Below are 16,493 nucleotides of genomic sequence, written 5' to 3' on the forward strand. Positions count from 1 at the left end.
CAGTATCACGTCGGGGCCACCATCTGAGGAGAAGAAACACGACTCCACACAATCCGATGTGAATCAAAGTGAAGACCCTTTATTAAGCACGGGCTGTCCCTTTTATACATCTGTACTTTCCCTGGCTGCAAGCATGTGCATGGCTATTGGTTGATATTACTGTCCACGCTTTAAGCACACTCTTCTTTGATGTGTTGATTGGTTACTGCTCTGGCACTGGTCCTTTCTTGATTGGCTCCACCAGTTCCTGTTTCTTCTCCTCCGTGTCCGGCTCCCCTCGGCTACTCCCTCAATTCTTGTTTGCTCAACTGCTGGTTTTCCTCATTTCTTCTCTCCAAGGTCAGTTCACTGACACTAACTACATGACTCTTGTAATGCAGCTAGGCCCTCACTCCATACTCTCATACATCTGGCTCATTCCATGACCATTCTCCTCCAGAAACCCCTCTACAAGGGACCCACTTCTCCTGCGGGGGCCTCTCACACGCCCATCCAGATGGCCAAGGAGAAGGTCTGGGACGAAATCTATGACCGGGTGAACACAAGCAACATGCTGCTGTACCAGCTGAGGCAGCGGGTCCAGACCCGGGACAAGCTGCAGAGGAGGCTGCAGCAGCTGCAGGATATCGAGATGGATGACAAGCAGCGCCAAGCACAGCTGCAGGTACCCAGGGCCCCTTCCTGGGGCGGCAGCACCCGCGGGGGGCTTTAATCCAATGCCTGCACCCCCCACGCGGGTGCCGGGGTCGGTACGTGGGGGTCACCCCATGTCCCCCCCCCCATCTCTGCCCCAGGCAGTTCGCCAGCTGCAGAATGAAACTGATAAGGTGTTCACGAAAATCCGTGCTGGACAGAAGGTGACCAGGCTGTATCTGGCTATTCGGGAAGTCCTGAGGAAGGTGAGCTCCTCCTCACCATGCCCTCGTCCCACCCACTCCGTCCCACCCACTTCCCCTGCGAAGGCAATGAGGTGCCCCAGGGGCTGCGCTGGTGGGATGCCCTCCCAGATCGGCAAGGTCCTGCTGCTCCCCTCCATCCCCTGTCACAGCACGGGGGACCCCAGAGGCTCAGTGAGGTGACGTGCTGTGGCTCCCTGTGTCCCAGGAGATGACTGACCTGCGTCTGCAACTGGACCTCTTGTGTGGGAACGACAAGCTGTACCGCGAGGAGCAGGAAGACATGGAGCTCATGGCCTTGAATGCCCTCAAAGCCACTGATGTAACCAAGGTGAGATGGTCTGGGGCACCTTGGGGCCCTTTCCCACCCTCCAGAGCCCTCAGATGTCACCACATGCCCAGGCTGGTGAGTCTTCCTGCAATAAAGAGCAAAAGAGACTGAGTTGGGCTTGCCCACAGCACCCAGATGCCTCCATAGCTCCTCCCAGGTCTCACTTTTGGGCCAGGCTGCCCTGGGGCTGGGGATGGCCTGCCCGAAGCACCAGCCATGGTGAAGGCAGCATGCTCCATCATCCAGCCCTCCTTGCCCAGTTTCCTTCTCAGCCTGTTTACACGGGGCAGGGGGTCATTTTTGATGTTGGCCATCCCAGAAGCTCAGCTGGCTCACAAAGGTCCAGTCCAGCTTTGGCAGCCACTTCTGCCTTCTCTGATATGCTCCAGGAGGAGGTGGCCAAGACGGAAGCCCAGTGCCTCGCAGACAGCAAGTTCAGGTACCGCTCGCTGGCCGACCAGAAGGTGGACGTCAACAGGCTGTGGCTCAAGGAAGCAGGCGAAAGCCATCTGGGAGCGGTGAGCTGGGGGGGACCTGGCTCAGGCAGGGCTGCGGGCAGACGGCAGGCAGCAGTGCCAGGCCCCCATGGGTTGGGGGGGCTGCAGGGCCAGCTCCCCCAGGGTGCCAGCAGCTGGCGGGGGTGACAATGAACATCCTTGCAGAAAGCCAAGCATGAGCTCGCCATGGGCTCCCTAACCCTGCACCCGCAGGACCTGCTGATGGGTGAGTGCCTGATGGGGTGCAGGGGTGGTGGGACGTGGGCGCAGTTGCAGGCACCCTTCCCTGCTGCTTCCCTCTCACCCCAGGCACCAAACTGGAGGCCACCAAGTCCCGGATGCAGCATGAAGCCCTGGTGACCGAGAAGATGGAGAGGGCCAAGGCTGTGGTGGAGCGCTCGTGCTTCTGGGTAACGTAAAAACCCGTCTCCTGTAAAACCCAGAGCTGCTTGAGCCATGGGGAGCCGAGACCTCTCTGCTCGCCTTGTTTCTTTGTGGGGTTATCTGCTCTCCTCTGCCCCTGGAGCCCCCCAGAGCCCCTCTTGTGCGAGCAAGGATGGAGCTGCTTGTCTCCATGCCATGAGCTTGCAGCGGTCCACGGGGCAGAAACCTCCCCGAGGCCACGGCCCGGATCCTGTACCCTGCAGGAGGGCCTTGGGCTGAGTCCTTGTGCTTTCCCCTGGCCAGGACATACCCAACAGGCTCCTGGCGCAGCAGAAGTCCTTGGTGGACCTGGAGCAGTACGTCAATGAGTGCAAGGAGAAGAAGCAGGCGCTGAAGGAGGAGCTGAAGGAGCTGGAGCTGAAGCTGGCTTTGGTGAAGTTTCGCCAGCCTCCCAACACAACCAGGTGCTGCTGGCCTCAGGGCAGCCATGTCAACCAGGCCACCACCCTTGGGGGGCACATGTGCATCACGGGTGTCCCAACAGGGCACCCCTTGCTCCGTCCCACTGCAGCCACCCATCCTTCCTGCACCAGGAAGTTTTCTGATCAGGTCTGGGCCTGGAAGAGCCCCCCAAAGCTCCTTCTGCGGGAGCAGGAGGACCCCTGCTCCTTGCCTGGTGTGGGAAGTGGTACCAGCATGGAGTTGGGTTGCAGGCAGCACCTCTGCTCTGCAGTTGGGGCGAGGGCAACCTGAGCAGCTTTTGCAACAGGTTTGGGGTGTGTCTGCACCCCTGTGCAGTTGTATGGATGTGAATGTGTTTGTCTCCAGGGCGCAAGAGGAGGAGGAGCTGAGGATGAAGGAGCAGCAGGAAGAGGCTCGGCTGGAGCAGTATAGAGCCCAGATACTGAGGAACGAGGAGTTCCTGTTTCAGTTTGAAATTGGCATTGAGGACCTCTTTGCCCGTCTGCGTGTCATCACTGTGCCTGGCCAGGTATCCACGTCGCACTGGGATGAGCACAGCCCCAGCCAGTGCTTGGTGGTGCAACAACACGGCGCGGTGACGCTTGGTGCAGCCACTGTCACCCCAAGTGGCTCATTCTCCCCACCAAGCTTGTTCTCTCTCTGACTCCAGGATGATTCTGGCAAGGCCATGGGGGTGGAGGAGAAGCTCTGGCACTGTCATCAGAAGCTGAAGTACCTGATGCAGCAGATGGCCGACTTGCCCCCTGACATCCTCGATGAGAACGACACGGTGTGTGAGGGCTCCATCACTGCTGTGGTCTTTGGGCACCCACACGGGGTTCTCCCCAATGGCCCATCCCAAGCTGTCCTCCCAGCTGGGAGGATGGAGGTGGCCCCAGGGGAGACCCATGGAGCAGCTCAGCCCCAGGTGGCACTGCGGAGTGTCCCCCCCAGGGCGACATCAAGGTGGGACACCCCTTGGGTTGTAATATCCACCTCCACTTCAGCAATTAACCCAGGATGTCTTTCACAGACTTTTGTGAAGGTCAGGGATTTGCTGGAGCAGGCATCCACGAATGATCAGCAAAACCTGAGGATTTCCTTGGAGGACACAGACAGTGGCATCCACGGTAGGAGAGCGCACCAGGGACATGTGCCACAGTGACTGTCCCAGCCCCTGCCTGATGGGATTTCTGGGCATCCTTGCCTGTCTCCCACTGTCCCAGCAGACCTGAACCCGTGGGTTCTCTCCAGACCTTGGGGCTGACCTTGGCTGTCTCCAAGGCTTTGAGCATGAGTGGTGGTTTTAGGTGGGGATGTGGGAGAATGAAGGTAGCTGGTAGGGTGGTGTGCATTGAACCACAGCAGGAACAAGGAGAGATGCTGTGGGGCATGAAGGCAGACCCTTGTCTTCAAAATCACCTGGTTGTGAAGAATAACCAGTGCTGGGGTCTGTCTGTGGCCTCCTCCTATTGGATGCTCTTGGAGGAGCCACTGAGTTTTTGGCAGCTTACCACCTTTTTTTAGTGAAGCAGGAGCTGTGCCCACCACTCCATGGCTCCAGACCTTTATGGGAAACCCCAGCAGTGTTGGAGATGGGCCAGGGCAGTGGCATTGCCAGGCCCTGCAGGTCATCCTGGGATGCTGGGGTGGAAGAGCCAAGTCAGTAGTGCCTGTGCCAAAGGACTCAGCACGAGGGCCCACTGTGATGCCACCAGCCCTCCAAAACGTGCTGGCTCTCCCCAGGGACCTGGGCACAGTGAAGGTGGCCCCTCCTCAGCCTGCTCTGTTCCGCTCTTTCCTCCAGACCCCATTGATTTTGCTGGCAAAGACCAAGGCCGTGTCCTCACCCGGGAAGAGATCAAGAATCAAGGGCTGGAACTGATGAAAAGCATGAGGAAAAGCAAGAAGAAAAGCAAGAGCAGCAGCAAGGTGTAGAAGCAGTCACTCCACAAGATCTTTGGATGCCCCAGACCACTCATTGTGCTTTGGATGTTCCAGAGCACCCATTAAACCCTTTTTCCAGCAAGTTTAATAGAGCAGATCTTTTTCATTCCTCCCAAGCCTGTGGTAAAGCTGGAACAGGGGGTCCTAGATCACATCTGCCACCCAGGACACACAGGGAAGAAACCCTGAGGGGTGCTGAGCTGTGTTTGGAGGCAGCCCCATCCCCATGCTTCGTCCCCCTGCCCCTCGCCCAGCTGCTCTCTCCACAGAGGTGGGGATCGGCTGGGGTGGGGACAGCTTTCCCAGCCAGAGCAAAGCTGGGGGCAGGCTGGCTTTCTCCCCCTTGATCTTGTGGGGCCAACATCTTCCTGGGACCTCTGCCCCCTAGACAGCTCTGGGACTTCAGTGGGCTGGCATGTGTCTGAGGCAGCTATGGGGAAATGTGGGGCAGGGGCTGAGACCTGTACAGGTATCGGACCTCGGGGTGGGTGTCCACTCCTCGTGTGTGGGAGTGGAAGGGCAGACCGTGCCTTTGAATGGGAGAGGCAAATCTGAGATGAAGCCCCTAGCCTGGGGCTGTCTGACCTGTCTGTGGACCCTTCGTGCCTCTTCCCTCCCCTGGTCCCCGCGCACCCGTTGTGTAACTCGTACTCATAACCCTAAACTCAGAGCAAACATCAGGCGTTACCTCTGGGCTGCAGGGAGGTGCCTGGAGGTAAGGTCTAACCCAACGTGACCTAGGAAGCAGAGGATGTTACACCAAGCCTTTGGCTCCAGGATGGGATCCCCAGCCCTGCTGATGGGTCACAGACACCCAAGCGTGGAGGCCACAGAATCACACAGAATCACAGAATGTTAGGGATTGGAAGGGACCTCGAAAGATCATCTAGTCCAATCCCCCTGCCACGTTGCCTTCTCGACAAGGGCACTCATAAAAAAGTGCTGCAAATAGATGGTGCTGTTTCCCCAAGGAACAGCCAACGCTGAGGGCTTCGGCCAGGGACCTGTAGTCCTGACTGGAGACCCAGGAGAGTCGCACCTCAGCCATGTCCACGGGGCTCTCCCATCCCACCCCACCCCAAGCTGGGTGTCCCTGGGGGTGCAGCACAACCCCCCCCATATCCATTTTGAGCCTTTGCCAGGGAAATGGGAGCTTGGAGCCAGAGGCCACGGGGCCAGCCGCCTGCCCGGGGACGTGGGGTGCCCACCACCCACGTGGCAGCGACTCGGGGTTGTGGACGAGCCGGGACAGCCGTATTTATCGAGGCCGGTTGTGGAGGGATTAAAAATATTTCCAATGGCTCGATAAGAATTTATAAACCTACGCTCTGCTTCTCCTTTAATAAACGCCTCTACAGCCATCGCGCGAAGGCAGGTGCTTCTGTAAGAAAATGGCAAGATTAAAAAAAGGAAAAGCGCTACTACACCCTGTGGGTCCCTGCCTGTGGGGCCCCTGCCCACGGGGGCCCAGGGACCCTCCATCTGGCACGGGGACACGGGTGGCACATGCCGGCCGCTGCCCCAGCACCCAGCAGCACCCACCCCAGCCTTGGCTGGATGCAGCCCCCATTAGCTGAGCCACCTGGATGCAGACCCCTCGCCCAGGGGTGAGCCCACCCAGGGAACCCGGCTGAGGTGGCCCTGCCAGGGAGGGGACGCGTCCCTGTGCCAGCGAGCTCCCAGTCACCCCAGTGCTCCCAGTTCTGCCTCCACCCTTGTCTGCCTAAAGTTGATTCTGCCTAAAGGTTACACAGAGTAGGCCTTTGGGGCCTACCTTGAGGCCTACTGTCTGCTGGAGTCTCAAGCAGTTTTGGTTAGAGTAAAACTCAGTTTGATCTTGTTATCATTTTGTAAAATAAATCCTGTTTCTAGTTTGTTATTCAGTTTGGCTTGGTTTGGTGAAGTTCTGTGACAACCCTGCAGCCTCGACGTCCCATTTCGTCCGTCCGCATACCCGGGGGGGAGCAAGGAGCTGGGGGGGTTCGGGTCCATCTCCCCGGGGGTGCCCTGCGGCCGCTGGCCGGGAGGTGTGGGCCAGGGCTCGCCCCGGGGACACGCAGCAGTGCTTTGGCAGGACACAGATGGGGACATCCTGGGGAGACACAACATAGTGCTCTGCAGGGCAGCGACAAGGCTGGGGACATCCTGGGGGGACACACAGTGATGCTCTGCCAGGAAGCAGCAGGGACAGGGACATCCTGGGCACACACCGGGACACCACAGACAAGTAAGTGGCACCAGAGGCCGAAACGCCTGGCAGGGACAATGCTGTGGCCGCAGGCCGGGAAGCACCACGGGCATGGGACAGTTGTTATTGCTTTACAGGGCCAACATCATGGCAGGGGAACCAGGCTGGGTTCAAGGGACTTTCCCTGGGTACTGCAATTCCCCAGCACTCCCCGTGCCATGGCCCTCCCCACCGCCCGGGGACACGGGGTGCTCCCAAGGGGTGATGCTGGGTGGGGACAGGGTCCCTGCTGAGGACCCAGGGCTGGACACCGCCACGCTTCAGTCCCTCTTCGCATGGGTGCTGGCACGGGGACAGCCAAGGCTCAGAGTGCCGGCTGCCACCCTGGCCAGGACAGTGGCTGCCCCTCTGTCCCCTTGATCACCGGTGGTCCCAGGAGCTGCTGTCCCTCCATGCCAGCCAAGGCCAGGGGGGAGCAGACTTGTCCCCCACAGCAGGGCAGCTGCGGGTTTGGGGAGGCTGCGACCGGTCCCCTCCTTTTCTCTTCCCCCAAACCAAGGCCAAGCTGAGCATAAAGGCTGTAAGCAGGCAGCCCGAGGTGACATGGGGACAAGGGACACGACGTGGGGAGCAGGCTGGCCAGTGGCCCTCCCCAGAGCTGCTGGGGAGACAGAGAAAGCCAAAACTCGGGGAACAAAGCTGTCCCCAGCCTGGGCGGGGCAGGGGAGCAGCAATGCAGCCGGGACAGGAGACCCGCAGGCTGGGTGCCCCGTCCCCTCGCTGTCCCCATGGGCTGGGCACTGGCTGGTTGGATAAGGCGATGCCACAGCAGCTTAAGGTGGCGGGTGCGGTGTTGGGACAGAGTCTCACAGCGGGGCCGGTGCGGGATGGAGCGTGATGTAAACATTTCTGATCTGGGGTGGGTGAGGAGGAGGAGGAGGGGGCTAGTGTGAGTCCTTCATCTGCTGCTGGATCTTCTGGAGCATCTCCTGCATCCGCCGTAGCTGGAAGGGAGGAGAGCAGGGATCACGCTGGGGTGCTGGCACCCCCCAGCCACACCAGCACCCTTGCAAACATGTTTGGGTCCAGCACCCCAAGCAGAACGGGATCACCAAGAGCTGTGGGCTGGGGTGGGGGGGGACCCTCTGATGCCCCTAAGCACCTCCTCACGCTGGGCTGAGGAGCAGCAGCTGCTGGGACGCTGCAGGAAGGGGGGAGCCCCTTGCACCCATGCCAGCGCTGGGGCTGGGGACACGGGGGGCTGGGGGCTGAGCCCCCACACACACTCACCTCCTCGTCCTTCTCCCGGATGAGCTTCTCTGTCTCTGCATCTGGCACCTGGGGGATGACGGGGATGGGGAAATCTGTCCCGCTCTCCCGGGTCAGCTTGCTGCGGACAGAGAGAGGAGGTGAGGGTGCTGCCACAGCCCCACCGGCCTCCCACGGGGGGACATTCCCAGCCCCAGAGACCCCAAACCTTGCTGGTACCCAGCACCCATCTGCACAGACCCTGACCCCCCCTGCCAGCATCACACAGGGCTTTTTTCCAGGCAGGGGGGATATGAGGGGCTCCAGGCATCCCCCCAAACCTCAGCACCCCCTGACATACCACGCACCAGTTTGGGGGGGGACCCAGGGAGGCACCACCACAGCAAGGGGTGCTAGGGACCCCACTCCCAGGGCACAGAGCCCTGCCCAGCTTTCTCCACACTCTCCCGTTTTGGGAAGCATCCCGCAGGGTGCTGCGACCTGGGGTCGGGCTATCCTCACCCAATGTTTTCTCTGCTGCTTTAAAACATCTTAAACTCGGCATCTCCCTCCTCTCCTACAGCTGCAGCCCCGCTGCAGGACAGGCTCCCTGGGCACCCCGCTGCCCGGCCAGACCCAGGGATGCTCTGCACCCCTTTTCCCAAGCACCAGCTCCCGTTCGAGCCCGTCCCTGCTGGAAGGAGCTGCAGGCGTCCCTCCAGGGCCACCCCACGGCGCAGGACCATGGCCAGCCGAATCGATGGCTTCTCCCATGCCAACGGCGATGGGGAGGGACCAGTTCTCCCGGCTGGCTCCCTGTGGATGCCACGTGCTACCCTGGAGGGTGACGACACTGCTGGGACACGGCCACTGTGGTTGGCGGGGGGTCACGCATGCTGCCACGTGCCACCGCCACGTGCCACCACCGGTGCAGCCCCTCCACGTGCAAAGGGGTGATGGACACGGCGGATGTCACACGGGCTGCCCCGCAGGGTCCTGGTGCACTGGGGGGCTGTGCCAGCATGCCACAGTGAGGGATGGGCTTTGGCCATGTTTTGAGCTGCTTTGGAAGCCGCTGCCCGTTGTCACGGCTCCTCGCTGTGGGGGAACCCAGGGGGGAGCCCATCGAGCTCCTTCCAGCCCTGGCAGCAAGACAAGGCTGTCACCACCGGTGACAGGGCAAGAGCTGCACCAGCCCAGGACAGACTGCCTACTGCTGCCTCCTGCACCCCAAAATCGCATCCCTGGGGGAGGGCAGGACAAGGGGGGTGCCCACCCTGCTGCCCTGCCCTCGGGCAGCCTTTGGCTGGGAAAAGCTGTGTGCCACCAAACAGTGACATGTCCCCCCAACCCCACCTTGCCTGGGTGAGCCGGGGTGATGCTGCTGGCACACGGTGTCCTCCCCGGCACTGCCAAGGGCAACCTGTGTGGGCTGATGGGTGGCCACAGGGCCAGCTCTCCCTGAGAGCCACTGCCCAGCCCTTGCGCAGGCACAGAAGGACCGAGACAGGGTTGGGTACCAGCAAGTACTTTATATGGGGGTCAGGGGCACAGGATGGGGGAGGAGGACGGCGGGGGCCAAGCACGGCCCAGGCCAGGTCCTGGCTCAGTCGGCGGAGCAGTCAGCGCAGCACAGCCTCAGCACGGACGGATGCCGCCTTCGCGGCCGCACGTATGGAGAGACCAGCTTAGAGGCGCCTATAACTGCCACCAGCCACTGCTGCTTCAGCCCCCCAGAGCCTCCGCTCACTCCCACACCACTCCAGCCCCCTGGCTCGAGGGTCCCACCAGGGACCCTGCTGTGGGGGGCTCCCCCCAGCATCTCGGGATGGCTAAAGTGGATGCGAGTGCCATGAACATGGCTGGTACGAACAGCAGAGCCCCAGCACCGGCTGCTTGCTTGGCTCCCGCTCCGGCCCCAGAGCCTCCAGGGACGCAGGGTCCCCCTCACTGCTGGACCATCTCTCCCCTAAGCCAGCCCCAGCCCTGGGGGGATGCAGGGTCCCCCCACCACTGCCAGAGCATCCCCCCCAGCCAGCCCTGGGAGGACACAGGGTCCCCTTTGCTGCTGGAGCATCCTCCCTAAGACAGACCCATCCTTGGGGGTACACAGGGTCCCCCTCGCTGCCAGAGCATCCCTCCCCCCAGCCAGCCCCAGCCCAATGGCACGGGAAGGGCCCCCCACCACATTGGAGCTCCCCACCGAGGCTTCCTTGGCCTCTACCATGCTGCCCAGCATAGACCCGCACACAACCCCAACCCCCCCGAGATCACCATTCGCAATGGCCTGGGGGTCACCCCAAAGAGAGGAAACACCCCCCCCACCTCCCAGCCTGGTGGTCACCCCAAAGAGAGGAAACACCCCCCCCACCTCCCAGCCTGGTACCCCGCTCCCGGCCCCGTACTTGCGGTTCCTCTCCTTCACCACCATGCGGGTCATGCTCTGGATGCACTGCGTGCGGTAGTTCTCGTAGTGGGTTTCCCGTGTCACGTCCTTGAGATCCTGCATGTGGGTCCTCACCAGCATCGTCCGCAGCTTCACGAAGTCACAGTGGGACGGGTTCTCCACTGTGGAGGACCCCGAGGTCAGGAGGCCACAGCCAGCCCCCCACGTCCCCCCAAACCGCCTGAGGCTGAGCAGTGTGGAGATGGGGCACATGATGTCCCCGTCCTCTAAAGGCCAGTGGGACGCCGGGGACACGGCCCAGCGTTACCTTCCACGATGCCCCAGGGGTAGACGCGCCCACGAACACGCCGGCCTTTGTCCTCCACAACCGTGTTGCTGCCAATGACAGCGAAGGGGATGCTCTCCTGCAAGAGGATGGCGGGGGTTAGCAGGGCTCGGTCCTGTCCACCGTGGCCCACATCCCTCCACATGCATCTCCTTGGCCGTATCCAGCACCCGTTTGCCAAGACACCCCAGAGCCCCAGCTATGGAGAGCCCCAGGTGGGACGGCAGCAGTCATGGCATGGGTTTCTCCACCCCAGCCCCATCCCACCAAGCTGCAGGTGGCACTTGTGGGGTCTTGGTGACGTGTCTGGGTAGTGCGATATGTACCAACCCCACCATGCTGGGGCTGCCAGAGAGCTTGCGTGGCCCCAAAGAGTCCCAAGGGTACCCCACGATGACATATCCTCCCGTCCATGGGGCTCTGCCCCTCCAAGGATGGAGCTGGAGGAGCCAGACTCACCTTCAGCGCCTGGTCCTGCAGCTTGAAGTCCTCATCCTCATCCGAGTCACACTCAGGGAACTGGTAGATGCGGATGCCGTAGTGGTCGATCTCCTCGCGGATCTGGAGGCAGACAGGCCCGCTGAGGGCAGGGCTCTGGCCCTCGGAAAGGGGATGGGAAGTGCCACACAGCACCGGTGCCCTGCAAGGTCTCACAGAAGCCTGCCCCCCCCAGACTAGATGTCATGGACAGCCCCCCCAGACCCTTCCACCCACCAGGCACATGTGTCCTCGGTGGCCATATGGGCAACATGGCCCTCTACAGTGCTGCGAGCATGGAGGATGCCTGTAAGGAGCAGTAGGGGGAACTGGGATTGTTTAGCCTGGAGAAAAGGAGGCTGAGGGAAGACCTTCTCGCTCCCTACAACTACCTGAAAGGAGGTTTTAGCGGGGTGGGGGTCGGCCTCTTCTCCCAGGCAACTAGCAACAGGACTAGAGGGCATAGCCTCAAGCTGCACCAGGAGAGGTTCAGGTTGGACATTAGGAAAAATTTCTTCTCAGAAAGGGTCATTAGCCATTGGAACAGGCTGCTGAGGGAGGTGGTGAGTCACCATCTCTGGAGGTGAAGGAAAGACTGGACATGGCAATTAGTGCCCTGGTCTAGTTGACATGGTGGTGTCAGGGCAATGGTTGGACTCGATGATCCCAGAGGTCTCTTCCAACCTGGTTGATTCTGTGATTCTGTGAAAGTCTGGGCAGGGGATGGAGAGAGCCCCCAGTCCTGCTGGGACGGCTCCAGGCTGGGCCGACCTTCCCTTACCTTGTTCTTCATGCGCTTCACCTCGGCGGGGGTCAGGGTGTCTGCCTTGGCCAGCACAGGCACGATGTTCACCCGTTGGTGCAGGGCTCTCATGAACTCCACGTCCAGGCGCCGGAGCCTGCAGGGGCAGCCCCATGAGCACCATCCCACCAAGCCCCTTCCCCAGCACCCCGGCAGTGCAGGCAGGGGCTGCCCGTACCCGTGGCCAAAGGGCGAGATGAAGTAGATGCAGCAGTGGACGCGGTTGTCCTGGATGTTTTTCCGGTTGAGGCCACTTTCGTCACGGAAATACTGCTCGAACTGCTGGTCGATGTAGTCGGCCACCGGCTTCCAGCTGTGGAGACAGGGAGGTGACCGTTGGAGCCCCCTGCAGGACACTCAGCCTTTCCCTGGATCCCCAGCTCAACACCTCCCACGGCTCAGCATCCCACCCCAAGGAGCTGTGGGCATCCCACCCTCGGAGCCACTGGCACCCACAGCAGTGCTGCCCGGCATGGGGGAGACCCCGCTACCCCCCCTCCCTCCATGGGACACACCACTCAGTGTTGTTGACGGCGTCGCCGAAGCCCGGGGTGTCCACAATGGTCAGGCGCAGCTTGACACCCTTCTCCTCGATGTCCACCACGTGCTTGGTGATCTCCACCGTCTGCATGATGCGCTCTGAAGCGACAGGAGACACGGAGATGGTGGGGGACACTCCGGGCGAGGGACAATGAGGGTGACACGGGGAGATGCTGCAGCCCCTGGTGTCACCCTCCACCCTGGGGGCTGGAGTGGCTTTGCAGGATCAGCCCCCACAAGCGCCAGGGTCCAGCACCAGGACAGGATGCTGCATGCCACAGCCTCCTGACATGGATGTACACCCACCCCTTGGTGGCTGTGCCACCGCCATGCCGTTACAGCCCAGCTCTGGCAGCACGGGGGTTTGCTGGGGACCAGGCATCACTGCAGGAGCATTTGTGGCTCCCTGAGCCCCCTACGTGTGACCCCCCAGCTCCGGGGCTGCGCATGCCCCTTTACCCCCAGCATCCCTCCACGTCCCCGCACGCCCAAGGACGCTCCCGGCGCATCGCGTGTGCGTGGTCACATGCATTCTGGCTTCTGCTCCGAGCGATGGAAACAAATCAACCAACCACCTCAAAACAAATAACTGCCTCAAAACAAACCAAATAACCTCCTTGGACCCCTGGGGACTTGGGCAAGTTTGGGCAGTTTCGATTCAAAAGCTGGCCGCAGCTGAACCAGCCCTGTGCCCTGCACCCCCTATGGCCGCGGCCGCCCGGATTTGCTGCGGCTCCACCGATCCCCACCAGCTGGGACATGTTTTCCCAGCGGGGACAAAGCCCCTGTGGGGGGTCCCCGTGTCGGGCTGGGGGGGTTTTCGCTGCCTTGGAGCAGTCCCCAGCGCCGGCAGGCAGCTGGCAAAGCGCCGCACGGGGCTTCAGAGAGACGGAGGAGCCCAGCTGGGCAGGGAGAGAGGGGCTGCAGCCCCCCAGGAGTGTCACGGGGCTCTGCCACCCCCCCAGGACACCCCATCACTGTGACTGTCCCCCTCACCTTCGGCGTTCAGCAGCTTGCGGTCTCTGTACATGTCTGTCAGGAAGAGGCTGTTGACCAGGGTGGACTTGCCCAGCCCGGATTCCCCTGGGATGGAGGGACAAGGGTGAGGGGAGGGCAGCTGGTACCCTCCCACCTCCCCATTCCATGGATTTGGGGATCCAGAGCAGGGTCAGCATCCCCTGTACCTGCCACCATGAGGGTGAAGTCGAAACCCTTCTTCACTGACTTCCGATGGACCTGGTTGGGCAGCGTGGCAAAGCCCACGTACTCCTTGTCATCCTGCAGGCAGAGAGGACGTGGGACACCATCCCCCTCCCCCATCCTGACCACCCTCTTCCCCCCTCGAGGAGTCCCCCAGGGTTGGAGCACCCCAGGATGCAGCCATGCCTGCCCAAACCCCTTGGGTTCGAAGGGTGGGAACATCCTCCACTGTGACTCCGACAGCCCCTCGCCCGTGTCCCCTCCCCATGGACGCATCCTGCACCTCGGAGGAGTCGTAGGGGTCCAGCTGTCCCCAGGGGCTCCGTGGGCGGTTGGGGCTGGGGGGCGGAGGGGCGGCGATGTGCTGCTGGAAATCCAAGGGTCGAGAGCGGGAGAAGATCCTGGCGTCCCTCTCGTTGGCGGGTTCGTCAGGGGGGACCCTGCCCACGCCACAGGGCGGGTGGCCGGGCTCCCGCCAGCTCTCTGTGGGCTCCACCTTCCTGGGGCTGTCAGCCTGTGGGCAATCCTGCAGGAGCTGGGTCAGCTCAGCCTCCTCCGAGTCCTCCTTCAGAAAACGCTTTATCTGGGGACCAAGGGAGGAGGTGACATCAATGGTGGCAGTACCAGCCCCGAGGTGGCATCACCCGACTCTGCATCGTGAGCCCCCAAGCCACAGCAGCCAGACACATGCACCCCCAAGGGCAGCAGGGATGGGAGGAGAGGGGGGACACAGCCACCCCAGAGGACCAGCCACCACCCTGGGGACAGCCATGGGGATGGCAGTCGGAACAGGCACGGTCCCATGCACCCCGGGCGCTTACAGCTTGTGGCGTGGGGACAGCAGCCAGCTCCTGGCACTCCAGGGGACAGGGACCTTCCCCCTGGGCACCGTTCCATGCCTCGGGGTCTTCTGGGGTAGCCAGGACCCCCACACACCCCATGGCCTGCCGGGAGGATGGGGAGAGACACCAAGAAGAGCTGAATAGCAGCAGTGGAGGAGCTGGCAGGGGGGCCAGAGCCGGGGGGCAGATGGTGGGCAGGGCTCTGCCTGTGCCCCCCCACCTGCCCGCTCGCAGAGTCTCAGTGTGGCTGATGGCACCAGGGGCTCCCACCCCTGTGGTCCCAGGGGACAGCCAGGGCAGGGGACCCAACTCCCAGCCATCACCAACCCCACATGCGAAGGGCTTGGGGGCAAGGGGACATCCCTCATGAAAAGGGGCTACAAACCCCATGGCCACGCTCAGGCCATGTCCCTGCACGCCCCAGGACCCCCTTGCCCTGGCTCTGCCCATCCCAGAGCTGGTGCAGGCAGCAGCTTTAGGCAGCACCCAGGCAGAGGGGCTGGGGGGGCTGGGCACAGCGGCCCCCGAGCCGGTGACCCAGTGGGGTGGCAGGGCTGGGACGAGGGACGGGGATGCCGGGACTGGGACGGCTCCATCCACATCCTGTTTACAAGCACTGGCGGGAGGAGACGCGTTCCCAAGGGCATGTCCGGCAGCGGCTCCTGCGGGACCGAGCCCTCCTGCCAGCAGGCACCAGGGTCCGCAACACCCCGCCACGGCCACTGTCAGGAGACCCCAGCCCCATGGGCAGGGAGACCCCCAAACGGGGGGCACACAGGCTCTGGGGGAGCTCCCAACCCTGCAGGCTCACACCTGGGGGTCAGTGTCCCCCCCAGACTGGGGCCTCAAGGCGAGAGCCCTCCATGGGGACACGTGTCCTCCCCGGTGCCGTGTCCCTGCTCCATCAGCGGGGACGGCAGCCGTGCCGGCGGCAAGGCGAGATGCACCGAATCAGCGGGCTGGAAACAAGGTCATGGCGCTGCCAGGGCTGCGCGCTCGCACGCCTGCCCCCCCGCTCCCTGAGACCCCCGCGGCCACCAGCACAGGCGGCCACGGTGCCAGCTGGGGGGGCAGCGGGTGCCCCCATGGCAGGGGCTGCAGGGACCCCACATTCCCCTGTCCCGCAGCGGGTCGGTAGCGCTCAGCGGGTCTGGGTGACCGCAGCATCCTTTTCCTCACTGACCTTGACCTGGGGGGCTCAGCACCAGCCCCCACCACAGCACAGCCCAGCCAGGGGCTGCACAGGGATGAGAGACGATGCCACCACCGCCAAGAGCTCCCGGCCCCGCTGCTGCTCCATCCCATGGGGCTGCCCCTTGTCCCCCACCCCAGAGAAGCCGATGGCCCTGGTGATGCTGCAACATGGGGTGGGTTGCACCACATCCTCGGGGGTCCTGCAGCAAGTGCATCCCCAGCAAGGCTGTCCCAGGGATGGAGAATCAGCTGTGGCCCCTCTCCTCAGCACCGGGGTGCCCCTGGCCCCCCATCCCCATCTGTCCCCTCTCTGGTCCTGTGGGATGCTGCCCCCGTACCTCTTGCCCAGGCTGCAGCTCGGGGCAGGTGGCCATGGCAGAGCCAGCGTCGCCCGTGGCTGGGTGAGGATGCTGAGCGGCACCGGCTGCGCGGAGGGATGGGGAGCAGCATTAGCATAACTCCACCCTGGGCAGGCACCGTGGCCGCGGCACCCACAGCACCCAGCAGCCAGGCACAGCCCTCATGGGTGCTGGGGGGGGAGAAGGAGCCCCAGGGCAGAGCCAAGCCCAGCTCCTGCCCCATTGTCGAGATGTCAAGGACCAGCAAAGCACCATTGGCCGAAGAGGTGGCAAGGCAGGTCCTGGGGGGCTGCATGACCATGACCACCATCATCATCACCACCACCACCACCAGCCCTCCTGGGCTGAGCGTACAGCTTGGCTACAGTCCAGGAGGACATTCAGCCCTTTGAAA

At 62.5% G+C, this 16,493-nt stretch overlaps 2 protein-coding genes across 2 annotated transcripts; one reads left to right on the plus strand and one right to left on the minus strand.

Moving 5' to 3' along the window:
• Positions 1-421: 421 nt before the first annotated feature.
• On the plus strand, positions 422-4,605 carry LOC137672017 (coiled-coil domain-containing protein 183-like). The gene is made up of 11 exons (XM_068415960.1): positions 422-664; positions 795-899; positions 1,105-1,227; positions 1,617-1,745; positions 1,890-1,950; positions 2,034-2,134; positions 2,412-2,572; positions 2,937-3,099; positions 3,241-3,360; positions 3,604-3,700; positions 4,378-4,605. The coding sequence occupies exons 1-11, from the start codon at positions 422-424 to the stop codon at positions 4,506-4,508; spliced, it is 1,434 nt and encodes a 477-aa protein (XP_068272061.1). The 3' UTR covers positions 4,509-4,605.
• A 2,857-nt stretch (positions 4,606-7,462) lies between these two features.
• On the minus strand, positions 7,463-16,114 carry SEPTIN4 (septin 4). The gene is made up of 13 exons (XM_068415346.1): positions 16,079-16,114; positions 14,526-14,648; positions 13,988-14,287; positions 13,689-13,782; positions 13,501-13,587; positions 12,480-12,603; positions 12,143-12,277; positions 11,944-12,061; positions 11,145-11,246; positions 10,668-10,764; positions 10,359-10,521; positions 7,996-8,095; positions 7,463-7,709 (listed from the first exon to the last, which is right to left on the minus strand). Exons 1-13 carry the CDS (start codon positions 16,112-16,114, stop codon positions 7,650-7,652), a joined length of 1,539 nt encoding a protein of 512 aa, XP_068271447.1. The 3' UTR covers positions 7,463-7,649.
• Positions 16,115-16,493: the final 379 nt, after the last annotated feature.

The sequence above is a fragment of the Nyctibius grandis genome, chromosome 18 (assembly GCF_013368605.1).
Source record: "Nyctibius grandis isolate bNycGra1 chromosome 18, bNycGra1.pri, whole genome shotgun sequence".
NCBI lineage: Eukaryota > Metazoa > Chordata > Aves > Nyctibiiformes > Nyctibiidae > Nyctibius > Nyctibius grandis.

Excerpts from the sequence above, each read along its gene's own strand:
- LOC137672017 (XM_068415960.1), top strand. The coding sequence starts at position 422 with ATGACCATTCTCCTCCAGAAACCCCTCTACAAGGGACCCACTTCTCCT. Across the intron at positions 665-794 it reads AGCGCCAAGCACAGCTGCAG|GCAGTTCGCCAGCTGCAGAA; the intron begins GTACCCAGGGCC and ends TCTCTGCCCCAG. Across the intron at positions 1,228-1,616 it reads AAGCCACTGATGTAACCAAG|GAGGAGGTGGCCAAGACGGA; the intron begins GTGAGATGGTCT and ends GATATGCTCCAG.
- SEPTIN4 (XM_068415346.1), bottom strand. The coding sequence starts at position 16,114 with ATGGCCACCTGCCCCGAGCTGCAGCCTGGGCAAGAG. Across the intron at positions 14,288-14,525 it reads CTGTCCCCACGCCACAAGCT|ATAAAGCGTTTTCTGAAGGA; the intron begins GTAAGCGCCCGG and ends CTTGGTCCCCAG. Across the intron at positions 12,604-13,500 it reads CAAGCTGCTGAACGCCGAAG|AGCGCATCATGCAGACGGTG; the intron begins GTGAGGGGGACA and ends CTGTCGCTTCAG.